Below are 26,756 nucleotides of genomic sequence, written 5' to 3'. Positions count from 1 at the left end.
TTGCTGCTGCTGCTTTCTGCTGTGCTGTTTGGCGAGGTGGTTTTCTTTTGTTCTCCCAGGGCTTTGGAATCTCACAATACCTATCTCTCCAGCTGCTGCACCAGGCCAGGAGAGATCAAACCCACTGCACGAGTTCCAGGCACTGCCTGCAGCTGCTGTGCTGTGCCGGGAAGCTTGACTATCTCTCCATGAGTCCCAGCCCCTGCAAGTGGTCAGTGCTGAAGCAGCTGGCAAGTTTCTCCCAGTGTCCCAGCAGCATTGATTTCTTTTGGACAAAGAATAGTATCTTGGTTCTTGCTGTTTTTCTTTTTAGTAAGCTTTTATTTTTTCACTTAGACCTTCCCACATTAATTTTTCCTTATTTATGAAAAGGGAGTGTTGCATCCCGGGTTGGTTCAGTTAGGAGTCCTAATAATGTTAGTTAGCCGGTTCTATGTACCCCCATTTTCCCCCCGCAATGGTTCTCTCCAGGTTGTCTGCCATTGGAGCATTCTCATGTCAGTCTTGACATGGGTCTTAGCCACCCCCTGTTCATTCCTGAGAGCTCTGTGTCAGTTACCCCATCCCTGTATTCCTATTCGTCCCAGAACCCCGTACCCACCCGTTATGTTCCTGTTGGCTGCCGTGGTCCACATCACTCCCCCGTTGTCTGTCCCCATTGGGCAAGGGGGGGGCTTCCGCCCCTGTCTGCCCGCCCCCTATATAACCCCATGCTTCCTTTGTCTTGTCACCATCTTGACCACGTGCGCGCTAGGAGCGGACGCCGCCCTCCACCGTGGCAGCCACACGGGAATAAAAGTTCTCCAGAACTTTTTTTCACGCAGGACAAGGTGTGCCATCCTTCGCCCCTTTGTCTCGTCTCAGTGTCGGTTACAAAACATGGCTAGCCCACGCAGAGGCTCAACCCCAGAGCTCTGCACACATGCGGCAACCCCGGTCCAGCCAAGAGACAGTGCCATTAGCCAGGCTCGTGAATCGTCCAGACCGGGGCGAGAAGAACGCAACGCTGCAGGGAGTAGTTAAAACCAAAGGGGAAATAACTCCCTTTTGAGTCTCTCTTCTGTATAATTGTATTAAACTAAGGCAAGCTGGCAGCCCGTGGCTTGGGCAAGTTCACACTTCACTGGGTTAAGAACTGGCTGGAAGGCTGGGCCCAGAGTGGGGCTGAATGGTGCTGCAGTTGGTGGTCAGTCACTACTGGGAATCCCCAAGGCTCACTACTGGGTCCTGCTTAATGTCTTTATTGATGGTGTGGATGAGGGGATTGAGTGTACCCTCAGGAAGTTTGCAGACAGCACTAAGCTGGGCAGGAGTGTTGATCTGCTGGAGCATAGGCAGCCTCTGCAGAGTGATCTGGACTGGCCGGGTCAAGGGCCCAGGCCGATGCTGTGAGGTTCAATAAGGCCAGTGCTGGTTCCAGCACTTGGATCGCATTAACCCCATGCGCTGCTATGGTACTGCTGGGGGAAGAGTGGCTGGACAGTGGCCCAGGAGGAGAGGACCTGGGGATGCTGATTGACAGCTGGCTGAACATGAGCCAGATAGTGTGCAGGTGGCCAAGAAGGCCAATGGCATCCTGGTCTTTATGAGAAATAGTGTGGCCAGCAGGACCAGGGCAGTGATTGTCCCCCTGTGCAGTGGTGATTCCCCAGCTCAAGTCCTGTGTTCAGTTCTGGGGCCTCCACTTCAAGAAGGACATGGAGGCGTGGGAATGTGTGTCCAAGAAGGGCAACAGAGTTGGTGAAGGGTGTAGAGAGTAGGGCCATATGAGGAGCAGCTGAGGGAGCTTGGGTTGTTTAGCCTGGAGAAAAGGAGGCGCAGGGGAGACCTTGTCACTCTCTACAACTGCCTGAAAGGAGGGTGTAGTGAGATGGGGTTGGTCTCTTCTCACAGTCAGTTAGTGACAGGATGAGAGCAAATGGCCTGAAGCTGTGTTAGGAAAGGTTAATTTTGGACATCAGAAAGGATTTCTTTACTGAAAGGGTTGTTAAGTACTGGGATGAGAGCAAATAGCCTCAAGATGTGTCAGGGTGGTTCAGTTGGACATTAGGAAGAATTTCTTTACTGAAAGGATGGTCAGGCACTGGAACAGGCTGCCTAGTGAAGGGATGGAGTCACCATCCCTGGATGTATTCTAAAGAGACTGGACCTGACAGTGCTGTGGTTTAGCTGACATGGTGGTTTTGGTGAAAGGTTAGACTCCGTCATCTTTGAGGGACTAAGGGAAGGACATCCATCAGAGCTGATCAGAAGTCTGGTGAGAGTGAGCAGAAGGGTAGAGAAGTCTATACCTGCTGGAATACACTTGCCTAGAGAACAGGTAGCTGAATTCCTGAGTCTTGCAAAAAGCTTTCTTGAGCATCAGCAAAACATTTATCCCCCTCTCTGCTGTTGTGAAGACATTGGCCAAGCAGTGCCATTTTGAGAGTTACCTCAAGTGGCAGACATGAGCTGCAGCTCTGAAGAGTCCAGGTCTGCTCACAAATCATCAATCTGCTTCAGTGTGACAGGTCAGTTCCACAGGACTTTACAGATCTATTAAAAACCCAGGTGAAATTACTCCTGCCTTCCTCTGCTTGGTGTCAGCCAAAGCTTAGGTGGAAGGGAGGTACTGGGGAATTGGGAAAGGAAGAGTGACATTGAAAAGACAGTCTGCTAAAACCTCAAGTCTGCTCTAGCTTTAATAAAAAAATAGAAGGTTAGTAATTATGCTGTACATACCTCATCTACTGTGACAATCATAAGATCAAGCCTCCATCTTGAATTTTAAATGTCATTTTTATTTGGGCTTGCTAGAAACACAACAGGGAGTAGAGAGGTTTTTCACATGTCTATTAATCAACTAAGTCTTAGTGATTCAGGGTTTGGACAAGAAATTGTACTCCTTTGCCCTAAGGACAGTTTCTTGTTGTGTTTCAAAGACTTTTTATGACTAATGAATGCATTAAATCTTGTATAAAATTGAAAAAAATCTCTTTTAAGTTGTAGAGAACTTAATAGTGAGACTTTCTCTAATGGAATATTTGGCTGTTTTGGTTTGACTGAAAGATCTTGAGACTTGAACAGAGTGTTAAAGTACAGAAGCCATATGTGTATAATTCCAGGTCTTGGGCCCTGCTCATTTAAATTTATGAAATACCTGTTTTCAGTTTGGTCCTTTAAAGGAGAACTCTCTGCTTCCTGCCATACATAGAAAGTTTAAACATGCATACAAAATCTGTACAATTTTTAACACTGATTGTGATCTCATTGCTATGTTATTTTGTACAAAAAAAAAAAAAAAAAAAAAAACCAAAAAAAAAAAAACACCAAAAAACCACAAAAAAAACCCAAAAAAAACCCCAAAAACAACCAAAAAACAAAAACCTAAAAAAACCCCAAACCAAACTAAACCAAAACCAACCACACAAAACCAAACAAACAAAGTTGAGAATATAGCACTGGCTATTAATGATGATACACTATTCTGTAGGTAGCAGCAACTATCAACTGCTCTTCTTCCCTGGTTAGAAAATGTTATTAATGATGGTCCTGGCTCAATAAATGCTTTTTAGTGGAACATTTCTCTGCTAAAGTACAGCTAAACATGTTGGAGTGGCAATCATGTAAATAAATGAAATGTAATTCTGCTGAAACAAAAACTACTGAAAGGTGAGGTAGAGTCTATGAAACATCACATATTTGTAGTCTACAACACTACTTCCTGCAAATACGGAGAGAGGAATACAGCTTGGGTTTTAGTATTTGCTGACTGGAAAGATAAACTATAAAAACAATAGGAAAGTTGCCAGGACGCAGGTCTCTGCACTAAATATGATTTAATGTAGTTTGTAAAAATACAGATATAATTCGATTTATTATAGAAAAACAACAGGTGTTTTCAATAGCATAAAAATATACTTCTACCTGCAGAAACATCACTCAATGAAAGCAGCAGAAGACAGTTTATAGGATCATAAGAAAGAAAATATTTTTTGTTGTGGAATTTATTTATTTTGAAAAATTACATTACATGTTATAGATTAAAAGTTTTATTTCTCAATATATCTTACAAGAGTAACCTTAAAATCAGATTTAAAAATACAAAAAAAAAAGTTTGCAGGGTGTCTAATTACATGGTATAGTTGTTCTGTGTTTTGGATAGGTGATGCCCTATCCAACCTACTGCTGCCCACAGAACTTGCTGTTGCTTAAAAGTATGTTATTCAAAATGTGAACTTCTCTTTCAGCCTTCATCTCTCTTGTCTTTTTACAGCACCTTATATGAAAGTGTAAGGGGGCTTTCTGTAGTTTTTAACACAAATAATTCAGTTTTAGTTGGCAAGTCTACTGATACTCCTTTTTTTTTTCTTTTTTTTTTTTTCTTTTTTTTTTTTCTTGTCTTTTCCCATGAAACACCTCTGGTTTTTCCAAGATGCCAGTTTTGTGCTTGGCCTCATTTAACAGGTCAGTTATGTATACATTGAGAAAAACTTTTTAGGAGACTGAAAGTGTGTCAGACATTGTAAGGTGTGAAAAGTGTATGTGTTAACCAGGTATCTGACTCTGTTTCTTGTACAACTCCCAGCAGTTCAGGACATTGCTCTTGCAGGAAAGGCTGTATGAGTTTAATGTAATTTCTCAAATGCACCTGAGTGGAGCTTTGTAGAACAGAGAAGTTTAGCAAAGGCATGAAGAAGTAAACTCAACCAAAGACTGAATGGTGATATACTAGTAAATATGCTAAATTACTTGTGTTTAATAATTCATAACTGATTCTACCAAATTGTGAAGTGACTGTTTAACAGACGTCCTCCCACTCCTTTATGCTCTGTTTTACAATAAAAAGAGACAAAAATGTACAGGATGTACATATTCATGAACTGGATTCTAACTTCTGCCTTCTCTTTATCTCACTGAAATATTTGGAGTTTGCACTGTTTATGGTCATGGCAGAAATCACTGTGTTCTTTATAGTGCAATTTGTTAAATTTTACATAGAAGTATGTGAATATACTTTAGCTTTCTTGCAATCTGTTCTAGTCTATTGTAAAAAATTGCCAGCTAAAAATGACCTTGGAGATTTTGCTTTGCATTTTGTTTAAAGAAAGCATTGCAGAATATAATTGCAGCTATTCTACTAGAGAACAAAAAATACTTGCTTGTCGCAGTGACATCAGCCTGGGGACAGACTTATAAATACAGGATTTGGGTTGTTCAAACACCTGGAGCTGCTTCACTCTGTGATCTAAAGAGTTATTTTCTGCTAAGTTCTCATTTCTGCAACCTACAATTGTGCTCTGCGCAGGGAAATTTAAAGACTTGGTAAATAATGAAGAAAAATACATAGCCTACATGCTAACATGTAAATATCTCTGGCATCAAAGTTGTTTCAAACAAATCATTAAGGGTGGAAAGCTACAGGATGTTCATAGGGAAAGAGTAAAAGACTGTATATAGACTAGAAGGAGTTGGTAACGTCAGCCCTGGATTAATATTAGAGTTGTGAATAGGAACAGGCACGCGTAACTATAGATGCTACACATACATCTGCATACTCTGAGAACTGAAGTTTTGAAGACAAAGTCTTGAGATCAATGGAGGAGAATTTTTTTTAAAGAACAATATAGACTGGGAGATCAAGTTACAATGAATGGCAAGCTAGCTGAAATTAATTACTGAAATGAATTTATTAATTAAAATTTATTTACATATGAGTACATTAAAAGGTAGAAAAAAAACCATTTTCCTACACTGTGTGAACAAATTGCAGGTTATGTACTTAAGAGCTGGTCAGTGATAGAGGAACAAATCCTAGGCTTTTTATTTATTTGCTCTTTTACAGTTATACTCAACCAATACTCCAGACATCACAAAACAACATGATGAAACAGGTCATAAATCATGAGTATGAAAATCAGCCTGGAGAGCTCACTGAGGCTGAATGATGGTCTTGAAAAGTTGAAATAATTTAATAATTAGACCTACTTGGACAGAGTTTCTTCAATATAATAAGGACATTACAGTTCCAGTCTGTGAAATGAGACTTCAGCTTATTGAAGTGTCTCTCCATAGGGAAGCCAGTGTTTCTCTCTGTTCCAGACATACTGGTAGTTACCAAACCAAAATGCAGTATTTTTGCATTTTGTTGCTGGAAATCACAGTTTGCTTTAACACCTTTAGCCATGTGGTTTTAGTCTTTATTGCAGTTGCTTTCACTCTGACAGTTGGTAAAGTGTTAGTTTTCCTACAAGTCCTACAAAGGACTTTATTGAAGGTTGTGCTTCCTAATATCCTTTGGTCCTAATAGTCCTTTTATTTTGGTGGTGGTTATTCATAAATGAATAGTGAGGAGGGCTTATTTAGGTTTTCTGACATACCAATGAATATGGGCACAATTTAAGCATTTGTGAGGTTGATGTTGTTCATATTCACAATTTTTAAAGTAAGTGACTTACTTTTCATTAAAAAACATATTTTCTACTTTGCTTTGGAAAACATAAGTCTGAAAGTTTTGTATTTTCCATTATTTGGGTAATGGTGACTATTTCTACCCTATTAAACGTTTTATAGTGTTTTCTTAAAATGTTAAATGATCTTTCTTCAGCTGCAAAAGAGGATAGAAGATAAAGGAGGAAGCAGCTTAAGAAAAAGTTAATCTGATGCAGTATGTGATGTACAGAAAACAGTATTTCTAACAACTTCCATACAGATGTTTGGGGAGTATGTATGTTGTCTGAAGGTAGATGTACAGTGAAGTGTAATTAAGCTGAAGAAGGTACCAAATATTTTTTCTTTATACCCAGTTTAATAACTTTTGATGGACAATTTAATTTTACAATCTTCAGGCTTTTGTGAGAAGAGAAGGCAGGTTCAAAGCCCATCAGCTTCTCATCAGGCAGTAAAAAAGAAAAGGGGCAATGATAACATTTTGTTCCTGGATTGTCTGAAGAAGTTACATTTTTCAAATTGAATTGCAAGATGCAGATGACAGAAAATGGATGCCCAGGTAAAGTGATAAAATGCCTAAAAAATGAAGGAAGATAGATGTGAATATATAGATCCCTGGTTGTATGCAATCTTTTTCAGCACAACACCATTTAAAACTGTACAGAGCTCTTAAGATCACCAATCCATTGTGCATAAATAGCTTAGTTATCTAGCATGTTGTGATTTTACATTTCTCACAAAGTCAACACCTTAGATTTTTCTTCTGAAGCGATTCTCTGTCTCTCACTGGAGATACTCAGGATCTGTTTCAACACAGTTCTGCACCATGTGCTCTGGGATGACCCTACATGAGTAGGGAGGTTGGACCAGATGACCCAGTGTGGTCCCTTCCAGACTTAACGATTCTGTGATTCTCTGAAAATCAACCTGGGGACATCAAAAGCACTTTTTTACTTGGAAAATAATATGTAGAGCAGTTTTTAGGTAATGTCACTTAGACAAAACATGGGCCGTTCTGTGAACAGTTGAGTATTGTTCAGAAAATGTAGTATTACGATGGGATGGAGGTTCAGTGACCGTAATAGCCCCATTCTCAGGCACGCTTTTGATCTCATGTACCCTAGTTGGTCATTGATGTCAGGTGTCAGTGCTTATAGGAATTTCTCATAGTTTGTCACCATTTTAGCAGTCTGACAGAAAGATCCATCTTTAAGTGGCCTGTAAATGGCAGGAGGCTGTGTGTAAGGGAATTACCTTAGTGAACTCTATTTTGTCCTTTAATTTTATCCTGGATACTAACTTCCCAGATGTAATAATGCAGCTCAGAAACTCTTAAATGAAGGGGGAAAAGATTATCCAAGAGATTCTACATTTAAAAAATATTTGTGGGTAGTATAATTTTTATCTCCACTTAACTTTTGTTACTAGATACAATAGCAACTGGTTACAGCAGTACAAATATTATATCTGTAATACATGTGCTGTTTAAAGTGGCACTTCATTCATGCTCTGAGATTTGCATTCTTGAAGTTGTTGATATTCTCAAAGTAAAGATTGTGGTACTTCTGGAGAATTATTTTGAAATACATTAGAAGTTGTAAGGAAAATAATTATTTGTAAGCAAATAATTAAATAAAATTTTTCAGGATTTTAAATAAAACATTTTGTTGGTGCTGACAGTCTCGTAGAGATGCAACATACATTATGGTGTGATTGGATAGCAGTATCAGCATAAAGGTTGTTCTGGCTGTAAATGTGTTTCACAAAACAAACTGGGTGATTTGATGCAGGTCAAGTGAGTCACATCTAGTTGTCAGAATTGTTGCTTTAGTAACGTACTGCACATAAATAAAAAGAGTGAGATTAAATAGAACCTTGAGTTTGTTGTACAGAATAACAGCAGGGAAAACCTGTGAGCAAAAATGTCCTACCCAGTAAGTCCTTATGTTGCATTTTTTTATTTTACATATTGAAGATAAAGATTAAAATTACTTCAGTTTGTTAACTGTGGCAAGCACTTTTTTCTCTCTCTCGGGATTTTTCATAGAGGTGCACAGAGAGAAAGAAAGAGAAAACAATTTCTATTTCTTGCTCCTTGTTTTTCCTATGTGGAATGTGTTTGGAGAATTGTTTACCTGGGGTGATTGCTTGATTGGATTCTGGTGAGGATTGTTTGAGCCTGGTGGCCAGTCAGATCCACCTGTGTCTGGACTCTTGCGAACAGGGTCATGAGTTGTTAGTTAGATATGGTAGTTAGAAAAGTAGGTATGTAGTTTTAGTATCTTCCTTTATATAGTATATTGATCTATTAAAGCATAGTTATAATAAAGAAATCATTCAGCCTTCTGAACTGGAGTTAGACATCATCATTTCTTCCCACTGGGTTCGCCTGCATTTTACAATAAGTGGTGACCCCCTGACGTTGGATGAGGAACCAGGACCTGGATCAATCTGATCGGTGCACAACCGTGATTTAACACGAGAAAGGTGGTGAACCCTCTTGAAAAGGCTTGTCTGGAGTCCCTGCGAGGGATTGGGAAGATAAGACACCGTTGGGATCCTCTCTAGGACCAGGTGCAGCCCCGAGCAGTTTGCTGTAACCGGACACCTCTGCCTTCCTTTGAAAGGTACGGATTTTCTGATAATAGTACTGCCCGGACCAGGGGTGAACTTTTAACTTTGGGAAGAGATGTCTGCAGACTTGAGTACTCGTTTTTATTGTGTGCACGGTCTTATGTCTGCTGTCTGGAGAGATCTGGCTCAGAACCATGGAGTCTCTATCTCCAACAATGATTTATTGGAGTTTCTTGAATTTGCAAACAGTCATGTTTTTTTCATGAGTCTGGCTTTTTCCCTGGATCCAGAGGCTTGGAGGTCCCTGTATTTCGTCATCAGGCAACGCGTCAGGCAAGATTTCCGAGTAATTCGGTACATGAGAGTTTTTTTAAAGTTTTTTCAGATAGTCCAGAGATGGACCCTGATGAGCACGTCTGCACAGAGCTGGGGGTGCCCCCCGCGCCCACCGGGAGCCCGTTAGCCCCCCCCCCATCACGGCCGGACGGAGACCAGTTTGTTCAAGGACAGTCTTCACTGCTGGTGCCCCCCTGTGCAGGACTGGGGGAAGAGCCTTTGTCCGTGGCTCAGAAGTTTTCTTCTGCTTTTGCGCAAGAGGAGCCCTCTCCACTCCTCCTGCAGCGTGTGAGCCCCGCCTCGTCCTCGCGGAGGGTGCGCGGCCGCTCCCGGCCCTGGCGGAGGCGGAGACCCGCCTGCCCGCAGCCGCACCTCCTCTTCTGCCCCATTCGGAGTGGAAAGAAACACCCACCGCTGAGAGCCAGCCTGAAACCTCTCCGGCGGAGGCGGAGACGGAGACACCGCCTCCCCCACCGCTCCGCCTGCCCGCGCCGGCCCTGCTCGCCGCGTCAGACCCTGCTTCGGCGTCGCCGGCTACGCCTCCGGCAGCGACAGAGTGGCCTCTGGCCCCGCTTGCCGCCCCAGCCGCGCCGGTGGCCCCTCCTGCTGGCCCGGAGCCTGTTCCCGATGCCAGTTGAAAAGACCTTCAGCCCGCTTTGCCGCTTGCGGAGCCCACTTCGCTGTTTTCAGCTGCCTCGCCGCCTCCGGCGGCTTTCGCCGGGTTGCTGGGCGGCACAGAGAGCGACAGCAGCGAGCAGCAGCAGCCTGGCTCCGCGCTGGAGCGGCCCCCGCCGCCTCCAATCGGCCCGGGGTCCCCTCCCAGCCTGTTCCCTGATGCTGGCTGTGGCTGGCAGCTGTCTGCTGCCGCCGCGAAAGTGAAAGTTTCGTGCGTTTCTGGGGAACAGCATTTTTCTCAGTCCAGCTCTCGCTTGGGTGGGGGATTCTCTGGCTCGGTGGGATTCTCACTGGGGCTCGGGGCCCCTCGCCCCTCCCGCTCATGTTTGGGGGGCGGGGGGGATGAGTTCCAGGAATGCTGCCGCTGGTCTTGTGCCCGGAGAGCGTTGGGGTGCTGCGGCCAGGGGTCAGAGAGCTGCGTGCCGGCCCAACCGTGCCGCAGGTCCTGAGAATCAACACTTCTCTGGGGAAGTGCCGTGCCCTGAGGCAGCTCTGGTGTCCTGTTCTCGTTTGAAGGGCGGGAGCAACCGCGTCCCAAGGGGCTGTGGCTGCAGCGACGGCCGGGCACGGTGCGGGATGAACGAAATCCTGGAAGAGATGCTGTGAAGATGATGACCCCGCTCTGCCGGCTGGGCAGGGGCCACCCACCAGGGCCTGGGCCCTCACCGCGCTGGCCGGGTTTGAGTTCCTTGACCCGGCCTCCAGGGCCTGGGCCCCCACCCGTCTGCCACTGGGTGTGGGCTCCTTGGTCCAGCCTCCCGGCCCAAGGCCCCCCTGCCCCCCACGGCCGGGTTTGGGATCAGTGTTCTGCCCACCCGGACCACGTCCACCGTCCCGCCCAGCACCGCAGAGTCCTAAAACCTGCTGCTGCTGGGCATTCTGATTCCAAGAAAAAAGAAAAAAAAAAAAAAAAAACCTTTACAATTAGCTTTAAGATTAATTATATAGAGATAGTTAAAAAGAAAAAACAATAATTAAAATTACTTTTAAGATTAATTAGAGATGGTTGAAAAGACAAAAAACAAAAAAGTGGTTGATTTAAGAGCTTTGGACATGGCATTCCAGAGATTTTCTCAGTTCTTTTGGATTTGGTGATGTTTTTTTGCACGGGAAAGGTATGTTTGCATGGTTGACGATCAGCCCAGGTGTCTTTGCATCAAAATCAGGGGAGTTTGGAAAATCATGATCCAGAGATGATTTCCACCTCTACTCATTTGAGTTTTATCAGCTGTTGTAGACTCTGGGATGACATTCAGTGTTCTGGCGTTCGATAAATATATGATGTCACATTTGGTGGTTTTCTATGGTTTTTAAATTTTTGTTGGACTTTCTTCAGTTCTCTTTTTCAGGACTGAGAAGGCTTTTTAAGGATGTCAAGATCAACATCTAGTCAGTGGACACCTTCTCCTGAGACTCAGCTGTTTGGACTTTGAAACTTGAGCATTCTTTTCTTTGTTGTTTGGGTTTTTATATTGTAAGCTTTGTTTTAGAGATTTGATAGAAGTAGTTGTTTGGCAGGTAAAGGAAAAGGATCTCTTTGAACATTCCACACCGGCATCTGATTTGGCTTCTGATTGATAACTAGGAAATTGATAAGGGAACCTCTTGAGATGTGTTTGCTCTCTCTTTTGCAAGGGCTCTGCAGAAGAATTGCAAATGCAGGGTGTTTTTTGGGTTGGGTTTGTTTTTTTTTTTTTTTGTTTTGTTTTTTTTTTTTTTTTTTTAATACAGAAAAGGGTGATATGTGGCAAATACATTTCTCTCTCTCAGGATTTTTCATAGAGGTGCACAGAGTGAAAGAAAGCAATTTCTTTTTCTGCTCCTCTATTGAAAATCCTGAGAGAGAGAAATGTACTTGCCACAGTTAACAGTTTCAGAATGTATCACATTTTAATTAATGTCTTTCAAAATTTATCATTAATATTCACTGAGCTTAACATTAGCCTTTTCTTATTCTCCTCATCTAATGCTATTATTTAATTAATTTTTCTTCTGGTATGTTCTAGATATGGGACCCAAGTGCTCTATCAAGTGCTAATATATGTCTTTCAATACATCAATAGCCTCATTTGGACTGGCATTAATTAATACTACATTCTTTCTGTTAATTCTTGTTTTATTTGTCATGAATGTATCTCTTTTTTTCCTCTTCCTACATTAAATAAATAGAAAGAATGCTAATAAAAATCTAAAATACAAAGAACTCAGTTCTCCTAATTCCAGCAAAGAGAGAGACAATTCAAACAATTCCATGTTTGTTTCTGAGATAAAGGAAAAGTTCTTACAGAATCAAAAATACTAATTATTCTGCATTTCTCAGACTCCCAAGACCTCAGGCATTTAAAAAAGAGAACCAGCACTACTGCAAGGTTGAAGTGAAAATCTGTCAAAATAAAGCAACTGGGAATTTTATTGGGTTTTTTCTGTATTTTTTTACATGTTGCATGCTTTTACTATTTTCAGGTTAATTTTTTTATGTGTACAGAAAAACAGAGTAACAGGAAATGTGTTTCAGATGCAAATCTTTCATACTGCACTTCCTCCTAGCACTCAGATAATTGGAACTAAAATTCCAACTAACTGATAAGAAAAACTGCTGGAGTATGCTTTCAAGTAGGTTTAAAAGGCATATTTCTTCCAGACTCTTCTGAAAGAAGGCACTGCATTTGGAGTGGATTCCTATAAGTGTTTACATTAATGCTAGTGTATTTGAGATCTGTTGCTGCTAAAAGAAATGCTTCCTTTCTAATTTTTAATAAAAGTATTGTACAAGATCAGAGGAGCTGTGATCGCTAGATCTAACAGACTACTTTCATAATGGAAAAAGCTAGTATTTCTCCAAAGTACAATACAAAGTACTTGCCAGTGTTTCACAGTATAAAACACCATGCAGGAGCCTTAAACCTGCAGTCCTTGGTACACAGTCTGTATCAAGCAGTTATATGGGTTCTGTCTCATTCTTTCTAGTCCTCTCAGAATACATCAAGGGATAAAGCCTCAGGTAATAAAATTGTCATTTTAAGCTTAAATAGTAAATGGAAGATCCTGTAATTGGAGTGCAGAATTTCGAGCTGTAGACATTGTATGTTTGTAATTGAGCCAAAATGCTGTGCAGCTAACTTTTGTGTTTCCAGGGTAATCAAGAGATTGGTTATAAATATAAGGCAAGGATATAGATAATATGTAAATGAAGCTGTAAAGATGTTCCTTGAAAATTATCAGGGAAAGCCACAGTTTGAGAAGGAGACTGCAGCATGAATGTTGTGCCCTGTGTGAGATAACGGTAGTGGGGATGACTGTGTTTTGCTTTACTCCCAACACATTACAGCTCATGGCTCTGGGTGCTACCAGTGCCAATATCTTGTCCACTGAACTCAGGCATTTCTGTGGAATTAACATTTTCTAGTTTTGTCATAAAGCTTTCAAACAGCAGTTCTTGCAGCCCTCCTTCATCATGTCCTCTGGGCTCTTCTGTACTTGAGGATGAGGTCAGTGTCCCCTGTGGGGATGATCCTTTTTTTTTACATGCTCTTCCCTGCTAGTAGTCAAAACAGAAGCAAAAGGAAAAAAGAAGAAGAGTAGAGAAATTGGGTGAAGTGGGTGCAAACAGGATTTTGATAAAAATAAAAAGAAGTTGGGTGGAGGTAGATAAAAAGAAATCTGAAATAAATGTTCTGTAGAATATGGCCTTTCCACATAGGCAGAAATCTTTCTCTTCGCTTCTGTGAGAAGACAGTCAAATAGAGAATCTCGTCTCTTAATTAGAGAAATACTCATCAAACACATCTCATCACTGGAAAGCTAATGATCCACAGCTGCTAGTCTGAATGGACAGGCTTTTTTTCTGAACAGTAGGAAGTGTTAATAATTTTGGATGAGGTTTCTTTTTAAAATATACTGTAGTTTGCAAAAGAATAGGATATTCAATATCCTAACTTTAATTAATTTTTGAAGTGTTGGACACTAGGGATAGTGTTATGTGTCCCTCTGAATGATCATTTAATGCATGTGTCTCTCACTAAGAGTACAAATTGAAAATGACTAGTTCATGCCTGTGACTCTGAAAACTTTGATCTCAGGGGAGAGATGAAAAAAGCCCTTCCTTATAGTCTTCTGTATAGGAAGTGGCAGTTGTATTAAACTGTAACCTTTGAGACTCACACTCATGTCTTAAAATTGTTAGTTTGTTTCATTAGTGATGAGCATCCTTTTTTTACACTGACTGCCATTATTTTCTTGGAAGATATCAGATACACCCTACTCGATGTTTAACAGACATGGGCAACTTCCAGAATTGTTCTTTTATACTTATTTGTTAGCTTTTCTGGTTTAGTTTGGGTTTTGGACTTTTTGGCCTATTCTTGCTTAATGGAATGTTGGTTTATCTATAAGAACTGAGTCCTGGAGTTTTCTTGCTGTTCTGCACCAGATTTTAGATTTGCTTATGTTTACTTAAAAGTTTTGTCTGATACTGGAAATCTGCTTGTTTTCTCTCATACACATTTCATGAGTGCATTTCTTGTCTGGAAAGAATAATGAGGCCATTTAGGTCAGAGGGCCATAACTGTGCTTGACTCACGCAGCACACTTTTCATTTGTGTTACAATGTTTGTGTAGTGCCTGGCTGAGACAGTTGCCTGAAAGGAGGAACTGGTTAAAATTAAGCCAGACTAAATGGAAATTAAGGTGACAGGTCAGCAAAATCATCTTCAGGAGATGACAGATGTAATATCCACACTTTTGAATGGCATGTCCATACAATTTGTAAAAAAGGTAATCTCTTAATATGCTTTAATGGCTGTTTTGTAAGGAATTAATGTCCTTGAAGGTCATTTGGCCTTTAGAAACATCAAGTGGGAGGTGTTTGAATTGGATTTCATCAGTATTCTGGAGTACAGAGTACATGATGACCAAGTCCCTCAGACTCCAGTCAGGTCCATGTCTCCTGAGACTGTGTGTAGATTGTTGGCTTTTTTCCTCTGGGGCCAGGGAGTGTTTAAATAGTACTTCATTTCTTAACCACTTTTTAAGCAAAGTTCAGCTGGGCCCCTAAGAAAGACTGTATGTGTTGCCTTTTCTCAACAGGTAATCTCTAATATTTACTTTTCTGATACTTCATGCTTTTTGCTGGCTTCCAGAGCATCCTTCAGTGTGCATCCATTGACTTAGGGTATTTCTGTGGTTAAAGCATGTAAGGATATTTTCTTTTTCTTCTGAGGCACAAAATTTGTTGTATGTCGGTTACATCTAATTTACCACTCTCTTATAGACAGCAAGGTCACAGAAAAGTTCTTGAATGTGATGAGATATTGTTTGCTTCTACTGTGGTTTTAAGCCTAGCTGGAGATGTAACGCCTCACAGCCACTTGCTCAAACCCTTCCTCTTCCCCCATATCCTAGTGGAATGAGGAGGAGAATTTAACTAACGTTTCTATGTTGACATAAGAACAGTTTAATAATTGAAAGTAAAGTAAAATGCCATAATAAAGGTAAATAAAAACAATAATAGTAAGAGGAAAAAAAAAAAAAACAAAAAAATTCAATGCAGTTTCTCACCACCTACTGACCCTTGCCAGACCCCTCTTCCTGAAATATCATCACTCACCCTTCTAGATAAGTCCACCTGGTTTATATCCTGGACATGATGCTCTGTGGTGTGAAAATATCCCTTTGGTCCATTAGAGTCATCTGTGCCAGCTATGCTCCCTCCCAATTTATTTTGAATGCCTTCCACTGGCAGAGCATGAGGCAATTTGAAAAAAAAGATCCTTCATTTTGGATAAACACAACTTAGCAAAAAACCAAAACATCAATGTTTTATCAGCACCATTCTCGTTCTGGATCCAAAACAGCTACTAGGCAGAAATTAACTCTACCTTAGCTGAAACCAACACAGCTTCTTATGCATTACCATGTCTAACAGATTTCCTTTTAAACTAAATGACCTTAAAAAAACATTTCTCTTTCAAATGAAAAACTTCTCTAAGTGCCAATATCCTTGTTTTTGTCTCACACACACTGCTTTTTCAGTTCTTTCAGTAATTATCATGTTTGTCTTGCAGTTTCATAGGCTTGCATATGCATAGTAAAGAGGGGTAGAAAGTATGGGGGTGAAGTAAGTTACCTGATCTTGAGAAAGATTACCCAAGATGTAGACTTCTTTTTTTTGCTTTCTGTGTGGGTGCTTGTATTTGATAAGAGCTTTTTGTTCTAACTCCAAACAAAAAACTAGTGGAAGACTATTAAAATCTGCATTTTATTCTTACTGATCTTTATATACATCTTGATGGCTAATTTGGGAAAATGAGCTCTGTTTTGGTTTACCTAGGTATTGGCATTGCTTTAGGTTTGCAAGATCTGTAGCACAACACCTTCAATCCTTTTAGAAGGTATTAAAAGTAAAAATATTCAAAAGCTTTACTATTAGGAGGAAAAGGCTTATCAAGATTTCTGGATGTTTATCCAGCTGTAGTATGTAGTGTGATTTGCTTTCACTTTCTTTGTTGTTGTTTTTGTGTTTCATTGTTTTGTTGTTTGCTGAAAAAAAACAAACTCCAGTTGTGGCTACAGCTGGCTTAAATAAAAGGGGGGGTTCAATGATAGGGAAAATTGAAGGTAAAAATGGTTTTAGTTTGGCCCTTAGTGCAATTATTTTTAGTTCTTTCCTGTAAACCATCAATTTTGTAGCAGCATTGGTAGGGAACAATGTCTAGACAGTGATATATGGAGCTGGCAGTGGGCATGGGTTTCTTGGCAATGGGATCACCAAGTTGATCCCATGCTGAAGACCAGCCCCAGTTATTTAGGCACACATCTCTAGGAGATGTAGTCCAACCAGGCTTCTGGCAGCCCCTGGTCACAGTGCACTTGAGCTGTCACTGCAATAAATCAAAGTTTTAAATGTGGTGGACTTAGGTGGCTTCTCAGAATTCTTTTTAAACCAATTTTTGATGAATCTGTGGTCAGTTCTATTTCACTATACTTTCATTAAAATAATCATATGATTTTAGCTTTTACTGTGATTTCTTGCTAGTTTTCCATGCAAAAGACTTCTGATTGCTACTTCTGCTTGTTTGTATGATATTACTACAGAATGACCATGTTCTTTTTTTCTAAATAGCAGATTAGTCTTTAATCAACTCTTGGTGCCACCTTTACACTGCTACAGGGTTGTTTCAAAGCTAAATCCAGATTCAATAACATGTTGAGGTCTTCTTTAAATTTATCACATCCCTATGACCTACAAGAAGAATGGACAGGGACTTTTGACAAGGGTAGTAGTGATACAACAAGGGGTAATGGCTTTAAACTGAAAGAGGAGAGCTTTAAATTAGATTTTAAAGAAGAATAAATTAGAAGAAGAAATTACTTATTGTTGAGGGAGGTGGTACTGGTGTCCAGAGAAGTTGTGAATGCCCCATCCCTGGAAGTGTTCAAGGCCAGGTTGGATGAGGCTCTGAGCAGTCTGATCTAGTGAAAAGGTCCCTGCTTGTGTTGAGGGGGTTGGATGTAGGTGGCATTTAATGTCCCTTCCAACCCAAGCCATTCGATGATTCATGAAATCAACTAACCTTTCTTAAAATGCAATCTTACTTTTATTCTCTTTTGCATTATTCACAAAAGTATTATTTTATGAGAGAACAATTAATATTCCTCTTGATGACAGTACATCAATTCTTCTTTTCCAAGAATTAACGTAGGAAGGATTGTGGAGGTAAGTTTGCGTCAGCAAAGTAGTTGAACAATGGTCCATAAGGAGAGGTGGATTTCTTTAGAATTGTTTTCATTAATTGGTCTTAACTCTGCACAAGAGTTTAATGCTGATTTCAATCACTTTTTTCCTGCTCTGTCTTCTAGCTTTTTCTTTTTGTGGTCTGGAACTTTGAGCTGTACATGATACCACTGGCTTTGTTGCTACTGCTGGCATGGAACTACTTCTTGATCATATCAGGAAAAGAAAACAGGCAACATGATACAGTAAGTCTTCTCTACTTCAAGGCCATACATGTTCTTTTTTTAACTAGGGAAAAATTTTAAACTGTGTTTAAATATTATATCTTTTTCAAAATGTCTCCCATCACAATGTTCGATGGACAATTTTCCCACCTGCAATTTAATTTTATTCTGGTTGTCCAATAAGTGCATCTGATTTTGTTGAAATGTCATGTAAAAATACAATAGAACATGCAATATCTATAGAATCTGTTTTCTGTGGGAGCAGAGAGGCTTATTGTTGAGAAAAAGGCAAATTATTTGAAATTATTTTATATGGCTAAGTCCTTAATCCACATTTTTTATTAACATGTTGAATTTAAAGGTTACTGTTTGTTAACAGTTTCAGAATGTATCACATTTTACTGTATTTCACAATTCATCATTAATATTCATTGAGCTTAATATTAGCCTTTTCTTATTTTTTTCTCCTGATTTAATGCCATCGTTTAATTAACATGTAGTTGGGATATAATATAGGAAACTTTTACTAATAACTGGCATTTATTAATAATATTAAAATGGTTTAGATTTTCAGAAGTACATATTAAAAGTTGAAGTTGTATTCTATGCTGTACAAATTTTGTAGCATCTATGAAGTTAAAGGATTTTGTATGCTGTACTGCTGAGTCTTATGAATATGATATTTGTGCTAGTTTTTGTATCCCAAAAGCAGCATGTTGTCTACTATTTTATGACCTGAATGGATAACTTAATGGGCAGGAGAAAAAGCTAAAACAGATTAGATAATTGGTCTCTGAGGGCAGTGGTTAATGGAGGTCAGTAACAAGTGGACTACCACAGTACAAGGTCCTGTTTAACATCTTTTCCAGTAATGTACAGGAGATGATAGTGCACCCCCATCAAGTTTTTGGGTTACATAAGATGTGTGGGACCATTTGACAATCTGGATCTGCCACCCAAAGGGATCTAAGTGGGTTTGATAAATGAACTGATAGGAGCCCCATGAAATTCAGAAGGAAAAATCCTGCTTTGGGGGAGAAATAACTTGTTGCAGTGATACAGAGTGGAAATTGATTGAAAGCAGCTGTCTGAACTGGGCCTAGGGGGTCTTAGAAGGCAGCGAGGTAATCAGAAACACAGGTAGTGGATTGAGGTAAGTGGTTATCTCCACTCCTCAGCACTTGCCAGAATGCATCTAGAATAGTGTCCAGTTTGAGGCATGCCAGTTCAAGAAAGTCATTCATCGACTTGCAAGTTAAGTGAAGGGCTACCAACATGATCAGGGGCTTAAGCTCTCATCAACCAGCCCTTGAAGAGAAGCTGAGGGAAGTGGACTTGAAAGATCCTGGTGAATAAAAGGCTTTTAGTAACTGGAGCACTCTATAAGGAGGTTAACAAGAAGATGGAGCTAGACTGCTCAAGTGATCTGTGGTGGAAGAGGCAACAAACTTCATTTGAAACAAAAGAGGTTTAGAGCAAAAAACCTTTTTTGCCATGAGAATTGTTAAGCAGTAGAAGAGGTTGCTTAGGAAACTGCAGCTGCTATAGGAAGTTTCCAGGACTTGACTGAGTAAAGCTCTGAGGAACCTGATCTTACCTCATGGCTGACCCTGCTTTGGGCAGGGGTTTGGAAATCCTTTCCAGCCGGAGTGTATAGCAACTGCAGTTATTAGAACCCCTACAGCTCTCATCTCAACACTGCTGTTACCTGTCTACCTCTCTAAGACTGTTATGCTTCCAAGGATCATTTTAAAATAAGATGGGAATCTTAAAATAAGGGTGGGAATGATAAGGGTGTTCCCTAATCCCAAATGTGATTACATTTATGGAAAAAGCCTAAGATCAAGATTTAAAAGATACAATACTTAAAACACAGCCCATTATCTCCTGATGGGTGAAATGCTTAAAGCTTCTCAGCCTATAGATTTTACCTGAAATCCCTGGTAGAAGGAGAAATTCCATTTGTGAGCATACAAATACATTTAATTTCTCTCTGAAATACCACCTGCCTGGGAAGATTATCTGGTCATGTAACTATTCTAACTAACTAATGAAGCTGCTGATGGACTCAGTTAAGTATATCAAATGCTGCTCCTAAAACTTTCCTCTAGCTGAGAGTGCTTCATACCAAGCAAATACAGCCTATATCAAGCAACTATGTTGATCCCAAATATTTGGTATCTGTGCCAAAACCTTGTTTTTATAATGATTTATAAGTTTGGTTATCATCATGTTGAGTATCTGCCTTGAGTGAAGTCATTTGCAGATTTATTGTAAGCCTTTCTAATTAACTCTTGAGTCTTCAGTAATATCATGAGTCCTTATCTCAGGTCATTAGCGCAGTATCATTAGAATAGGAGTAATTTAAATATCTACATTTTCCTATGCAGAGTGTAAATTTTATCTAAATTAATGAAGCGGTGTTTTCTATTTGCTAGAGAATGTTTCAGCATTCACGTAATCTGGCTTCTCTCCCCAAGTCTTCTGAGATTCCTTGTGGGGCTGTGTGAAATCGTTCACTACTTATCTTAGATATATCATCTAACTTTGGAAGTTACTTTGAAATCCTAAGGCTAATGATAAGACACAAAAATAAATGTATTTGTTACCTGATTAACATTAGACAAGCATAGTTAAAAATTGTATATGGTTTTTACTTGTTTAATGTCTATGGAACGTACTTAAATTTGGGACCATGCAAAGCAGCTCAGAGGAGTTGATTTCCATTGTGATATCTCTTTGAGAAAATAATTGTCAATTGTCTCATCAGTCTAGGTGCTAGGGACCATACTTCTGGTGGTCAATGATTAGTGATCACTGAGTTTCTGACTGGATATGGCAGACAGACCAGCCTTAACTCATCCTTGTTTGACTGTCTCTCTAGATAAGATACCATTTGCTCATCAGGTTTTTTTTGAAGTAGTTTGAAACTTACTTCCTCTTGGAAAAATTCACCTGCCAAGCAAGCATCTGGGTGCCACTATTATAACATGAATATGTGCTTCTTGTTTGAATGCAAGTACAGTTATTTTGCCATTTATTCTGACTCCTAATGAGTTATATATGTGAGTCCTTTCTTGAATTCAAGGTGCAATATGGTTGGGGCAAGGAGGAGGCCCAAGTGTATTTCCTAGTAGGAGATAAGTCTATTGGAATGCCCAACAGAGGTGAAGCAGTGTACTATATCTCCATGGATTCAGTTGGACTCCTTGTGGGATTGGTGATCATTGTGGTTTTAGTCTAACACTGATGCAAATTTCCAAAAGAAGCATTGGATTCCCTATCTTTTGTACATTTTCATCAAGATTAGTTGTATTTCTGAAAGATGAGCTCTCATGAATTAAATATGATATGCTCTCTTGTATTAAACATTGGTGTAAGTGACTGTAGATAGATATAGACTTAATGGATAGTTCTGAATAGAACTAAACCAAATGAATTTCTGTCATTGAGTCATGTGGCAGGTGTAAAAAGCTGCCAGTATTAAGTGAGAAAAAAATTACTAAGATGGCATTCTTAAGGTCTTCTTCTGAATTTTGCAGTAACATTTTTGCCTGAAATACTTTTCCCAAAAATACCTGCTGCTGAAATACCTGCTGCTTTCTCCAAAGATACTTACACTTCCTTATAATTGTACTCCTGAGTATCTGACCTCACAAAATAATTTATTTTTAGCACAGCTGTTATGATATTAAACCATGATCACCTAAACACACAAGTTTAGAATGGAGTGAATCTTATTAGGCTGAGATTTTTTTTTCTTATCCTGCCTTTTTTCCATTATTTTTTTCACATATTCTGTGGGGTAGGTATTAACTGTTGTGTTTCTGTCACTCCCTGCTGCTCCTTGTCATCTGTGCTGGATTTGTGTGGTGGGGAGAAGCATGGAAATGCTTCCCCTACACATAATAGAGCATGACATGGTGACAGACTGCAAACTAACAGAAAGTATGGTGAGTTTAAAAGATTATTTTCAGTATCTTTAAGAAGCTATTTAATATTTGATGATTTCAAATGCACCAAAAAAAGCCCCTCACCTTTGTAACCTGGAGAAAACAGCAGCACTCCTGTCTGGTCTCTGGGATCTTCTTCTATTTCTATGCAAAAGTCACAGTCATTTATAACTGCATGGAGTTAATGGGGGAAAAAATTTGTTGGTTTTGGTTCTGGGGTTTTTTGTTACTTGTGCATTTCTACTTCAGGCTATGTTCTGTGTATTCTGACTGCCTGCTGGAGCTGCCTAACTTAAGGAATGGTCAGATAATCTCTCAAAGTGATTTAAAATGTTCCCACTATTCAGCTGCTCTTGTCCCTTTCCCTGGGATGAAACAGTTGATTATATGGTTGGAGTGTGTCATATGGAGATTAAACACAGTTTGCATAGGTATGAATCATTATTTTTACCATGTGCACATAAGCCTGGGTACCACAATTAGGACAAACTATGACAGTCTCTCAGCTGTTGATCTATAATGCTTAACTGCTGTTACAGGCACACTGGATCTCCTCTGGTGACAGTGTAAGTTCTTGTTCTGTCATGACCAAATAGGTTGCAGACAGGGAGCGCAGGTCATTTTCTCCTCCATCCTGCCCATGGAGGACTGTACAGATCTGTACAACCAGTTGCACAGCTCTTATTGACTGTGGGGATTTGGTTTTTACAGCGGGGGGATACTTTTTGAGGATTGAAGACTACTAGGAAGAGATTCACTTCACCATATAGGGCAAAATCTTCTTTCTCAGAAGCTGTCCAACCTAATGAGGAAAGCATTAAACTAAAAATAAATTGAGGAGGGAGGTGATGGTGACCCATAAAAGTGATTCCTCAAGTGAGGAATCACAGAATAGTTTGATTTGGAGCAACACCTTTCACCAGACCAGGTTGCTCAAAGCCCTGTCCAACCTGGCCTTGGACTCTGCCAGGGATAGGGCACCCAGAGCTACTCTGGGCAACCTGTTCCAGCTCCTCCCTACCCTCACAATGAAGAACTTTTTCCTAATATCTAATCTAAACCTGCCTTCTGTCAGTTTGAAGCTACTGCCCCTTGTCCTGTCATGAAACTGGTGGTCTGAGTTGGCAAGAAAAGGGTGCAGGGTGAATGGAAGGCCTCAAAACCAATCCAACAAGACAGATGCGCCCCCCCAGGCCAGGTATAGGCACACAAATAAAGAAATGGCTCTGGAAAAGTCTCTCACACCCTCTCTGAGAGCCCAGCATGTCAGAGGGAAGTATATTAGCATGCACATTAGGTACATTAGTGTGCACAATATAGGAACCAGTAGGAGTTCAGAGGTCTGCAGCTGCATTGATTCACAATCACAGAGACATGGTGAAATTGCTGTCATGTCCATTATGTAGTGTATGTATTCTGGCTTTTTATTCAGCACAGGCTGGGAAGGTGAGGAGTGGGAGTTACTTTTCATTCTAGCAAAGGGAAGATGATGAAGGGATCAAAGCATCTGGCATACAGGAGAGGCTGAGCAAGCTGGTATTGTTCTGCATGGAGGAGGGTTCTTGATGATGTGTATAAATAGCTGAAGGGAGCGGGAGAGAGATACAGCCTCTTCTTAGTTGTGCTTCATCACTGGACAGTATCAAAGGCCACAAACCAAAATACATGAAAATTCATCTGACCACAAGAAAGCACTTTCATTATGACTATGGTGACAACCAGGGACAGATTGCCATGACAAATTGTGAAGTGTTCATCTGTGGAGATATTCAAGACTTTTCAGGACATGGTCTTGGGCAACATGCTCAGCAGTGACCTTGTTTGAGTAGGGAGGTTGGGCTTGATGATGTCTGCTTGACTGGGGAGAATAGGATGGCCCTGCCAACCTCTGTGACTGATATTCTGTCAACTGAGGATGCTAATCTTACTCTCCTTTTGGTCTATTATTTTTTAGGGATTTTTTTCCAAGTAATTTAACATTTAATAGAAGAATAATGCACATTCCTGAAGGTACCTGTGAATGTTCTTCTGGCATATATACTCATATGGAGAAGAGGTTTGATCACTTCACGTCTTGCACTGATAATTAATACTTAAGGAAATACTAAGTAGCCAATTTCCTCTTGAATTTATGAGATGCACAGCAAATTATGCTAAACAGCTGGGAGTTAATGTGCCATACCCAAATTTGTATGAATTTGCATAATAGAGTGTATATATATATATATATATATATGTATGTATGTATGTGTGTATATATATATAAAATCTATCTTTTAAGAATTACATAAAGTGACAACAAGGCATCTTCTAATTTCACTGTAGGTTTTCTCCTACACCACAGACTTTGATGATTTATATGTGTATGTTTCTATTAGAAGTTAGAACTAGCCATGTTTAGGATGAAATTTTGAGAAGAGAAGAAAAATAATTTTATTAAAGACAGCCTTTTATTTTAAGATTTTAAGCAGTTTTCTCTGGGTACTTTTCTGTAGTTCTCCAATACAACTCAAATCTTCATGTGTGTTCTGGAAATTGCCAAATTAAAAAAAAAAAAGTGAAAATGGGAAGAATGATGCTTATGAATATATCCATCTCAGTGAATTCTTTCTTCATTCACGGAAAGGTGGTCAACACAATGATCTTGCGTTGGTCATAGAAGCCCAGCTCACTTGCACATAGGAGATCTTTTCTGATTAGAATCCTATCACTTTGTTCTAGGAGCCAGGCAACAGTGTCTGTCAGAGCACTGTCAGGTGGATTTGTTGCTGCTCCTGTTTGGGGCTGAGAGTGCCACTTTGCAGTACATTCAATGCATAAATGAAGTCTAACAGGAAAGTGCCTGTCTTTAACCAGCTGTTTTCCTAGAAGCTGAAAACTGAGTTACCAAGTAAGTAAACAAAGCAGGAACTTGATTTTTTTCCTGTTTCTTCACTTTATGGTCTTAAAGATTGAGTCTTTACAGTTCTTACATTCAAAGGCTTTCATGTGCAGATGAATACAGGACAACCACCAAGTGTTTCAGATCCCTTGCCAGTTGGTAGTTTGGAGTTTTGAGCTTCGAGTCCAGAAGTTCTGTTCTGCCAGGGAATCTGCAGAGATTTCTAACTGCAGACTAAAGTTTTGCTGTGAATTATTAGAAAAAATAAATGTCATTGCCCCTGTATTCTAGCTAGACACTGTCTGGAGTATGTCACTTGCACACGATATAAAAGGATGTTGTCAGGTGAGCAAGTACATCTTGCCTGCTTTCTGACTGTACTTTCCTGAGAAGTTTTGCCTCTGTTATGACAGCAATGGCAGTAGCCACAAACCCCCCAGCATGAGGGCTGCTGGAGTGCACAGAGTTAGCCACAGAACAGTTTATAAAATTATTTTCAATGTTATGCAGAACTGATTTTACCTTGTATTTTCTAACTCCTAACTAATCATAAATTTTGCCTTCATTCATTATCAATAAGTTAGAAGGGCTTTTGCAGATGAGTCATTATCTGTGTGTGTGGGAAGGGTGGGTGCTGCTGAAGAACAAGGACTACTGGCAACATCTGCCTGCATATTACGTAGTCCACTAAGAATCCTTGTTGTCTCCACACAATGTTTAGTTTTTTTTCTATGTGATCCATATAGTCAAGAAATAAATATATAATGTAGTGTTCCACATTGAGACAGGGTGAGTTTTCTTTTAATATATCAGAACAGAAACATGAAAATGTCAGCTTAATCATGCTTTTAAATTTTGATTTTAACAAATTTTGATTTGTTGATCAAGTCTAATTTTTATGACTGCACATAATCACTGAAGCTGGACAAATTTGCTCTAGATTGCATCATAATGTTTGGTGGCCTGCCGCATTTAAATTGAGAATTATCTTTATGAAACATCCTCTCTATAATTTGCCATTAAATAAGACTTGAAAAAATCAACATAAATCTTACATAAAGGTTATTTAACTAAATGTTGGTACTATAAATATTATAAATGCATTGTGCATCAATTCAATTCAACAGTCCCACAGTACACTATGTAAAGATCTACATTGGGTGGTAGATTTTGCTCTTCTGCAGTGTAACAGAAAAATATGGTGCTCCAACTGGCTGTCTGGGCTACCAATAAAAGAGGCTGTCCATGCTGCTGTCATAATTCCTGTGCCAGAGGTTTGCATATAGTAGCAGAGTATGTAATAAACTCCTTGGTAAAACTTTACATGCCTGTTCTTACCCCAGCAACAGCTGCAAAACCAAAAAACACACTACAGAATTTGAATGCTTTGACTTGTTTTGGTCATCTGAAGAGAAAAGGCCAAAACCAAAACCCCGCTCTAAGTATCTCCAGCATTCTTTTAAAAATTGGATTTTTTTTCCCCTGTCAGAAACCTGGTTTTTTAATTTAAATTTTGCCACTTTTCCACAGTCTTTCAATATTGCTAGCATCTAAAATAAAATTGAAGTTCATAGCACAGAGGAAGCATATTTTGTATGAGACTGTTAAAATGAATTTTTTTTTGCATTTGCATTTGCCTGAAGGTTTAAATGGCAACAATATTCACAGATAGATTGCAGTGGCTATTACAAATAATCAGTGCTATATAACCTAATATTAGTTCAGTTTCTAGAAAAAATTCCCATAGTAATGTGAGATTTTTATTCATGTTTGTTTCGCTTTCTATCACTTTAGCACATTTTCATGCTAAAGACTTTAAGAACTTTGGGGTTTTATGGTATTTACAGAAATATATAAATACCAGGGCAAAAAATAGCTAACTGAAATTACAGCAATATGTGTATTACATATATTTTCACTTAAAATATGTAACATAAATTTTTTGTACCAAA

At 39.7% G+C, this 26,756-nt stretch overlaps 1 protein-coding gene across 1 annotated transcript in view; it reads left to right on the top strand.

Moving 5' to 3' along the window:
- Positions 1 to 26,756, top strand: part of MCTP1 (multiple C2 and transmembrane domain containing 1) — a 211,872-nt gene that overhangs the window by 136,317 nt on the left and 48,799 nt on the right. Inside the window, exon 16 of the mRNA XM_053968728.1 lies at positions 17,872 to 17,991. Coding sequence (XP_053824703.1) covers positions 17,872 to 17,991 — 120 coding nt within the window. The remainder of the gene's footprint in view (positions 1 to 17,871; positions 17,992 to 26,756) is intronic.

The sequence above is a fragment of the Vidua chalybeata genome, chromosome Z, assembly GCF_026979565.1.
Source record: "Vidua chalybeata isolate OUT-0048 chromosome Z, bVidCha1 merged haplotype, whole genome shotgun sequence".
Taxonomy (NCBI): domain Eukaryota; kingdom Metazoa; phylum Chordata; class Aves; order Passeriformes; family Viduidae; genus Vidua; species Vidua chalybeata.
The sequence above is the reverse complement of the archived record's forward strand: the minus strand, read 5'-3'. Positions and strand labels throughout refer to the sequence as shown.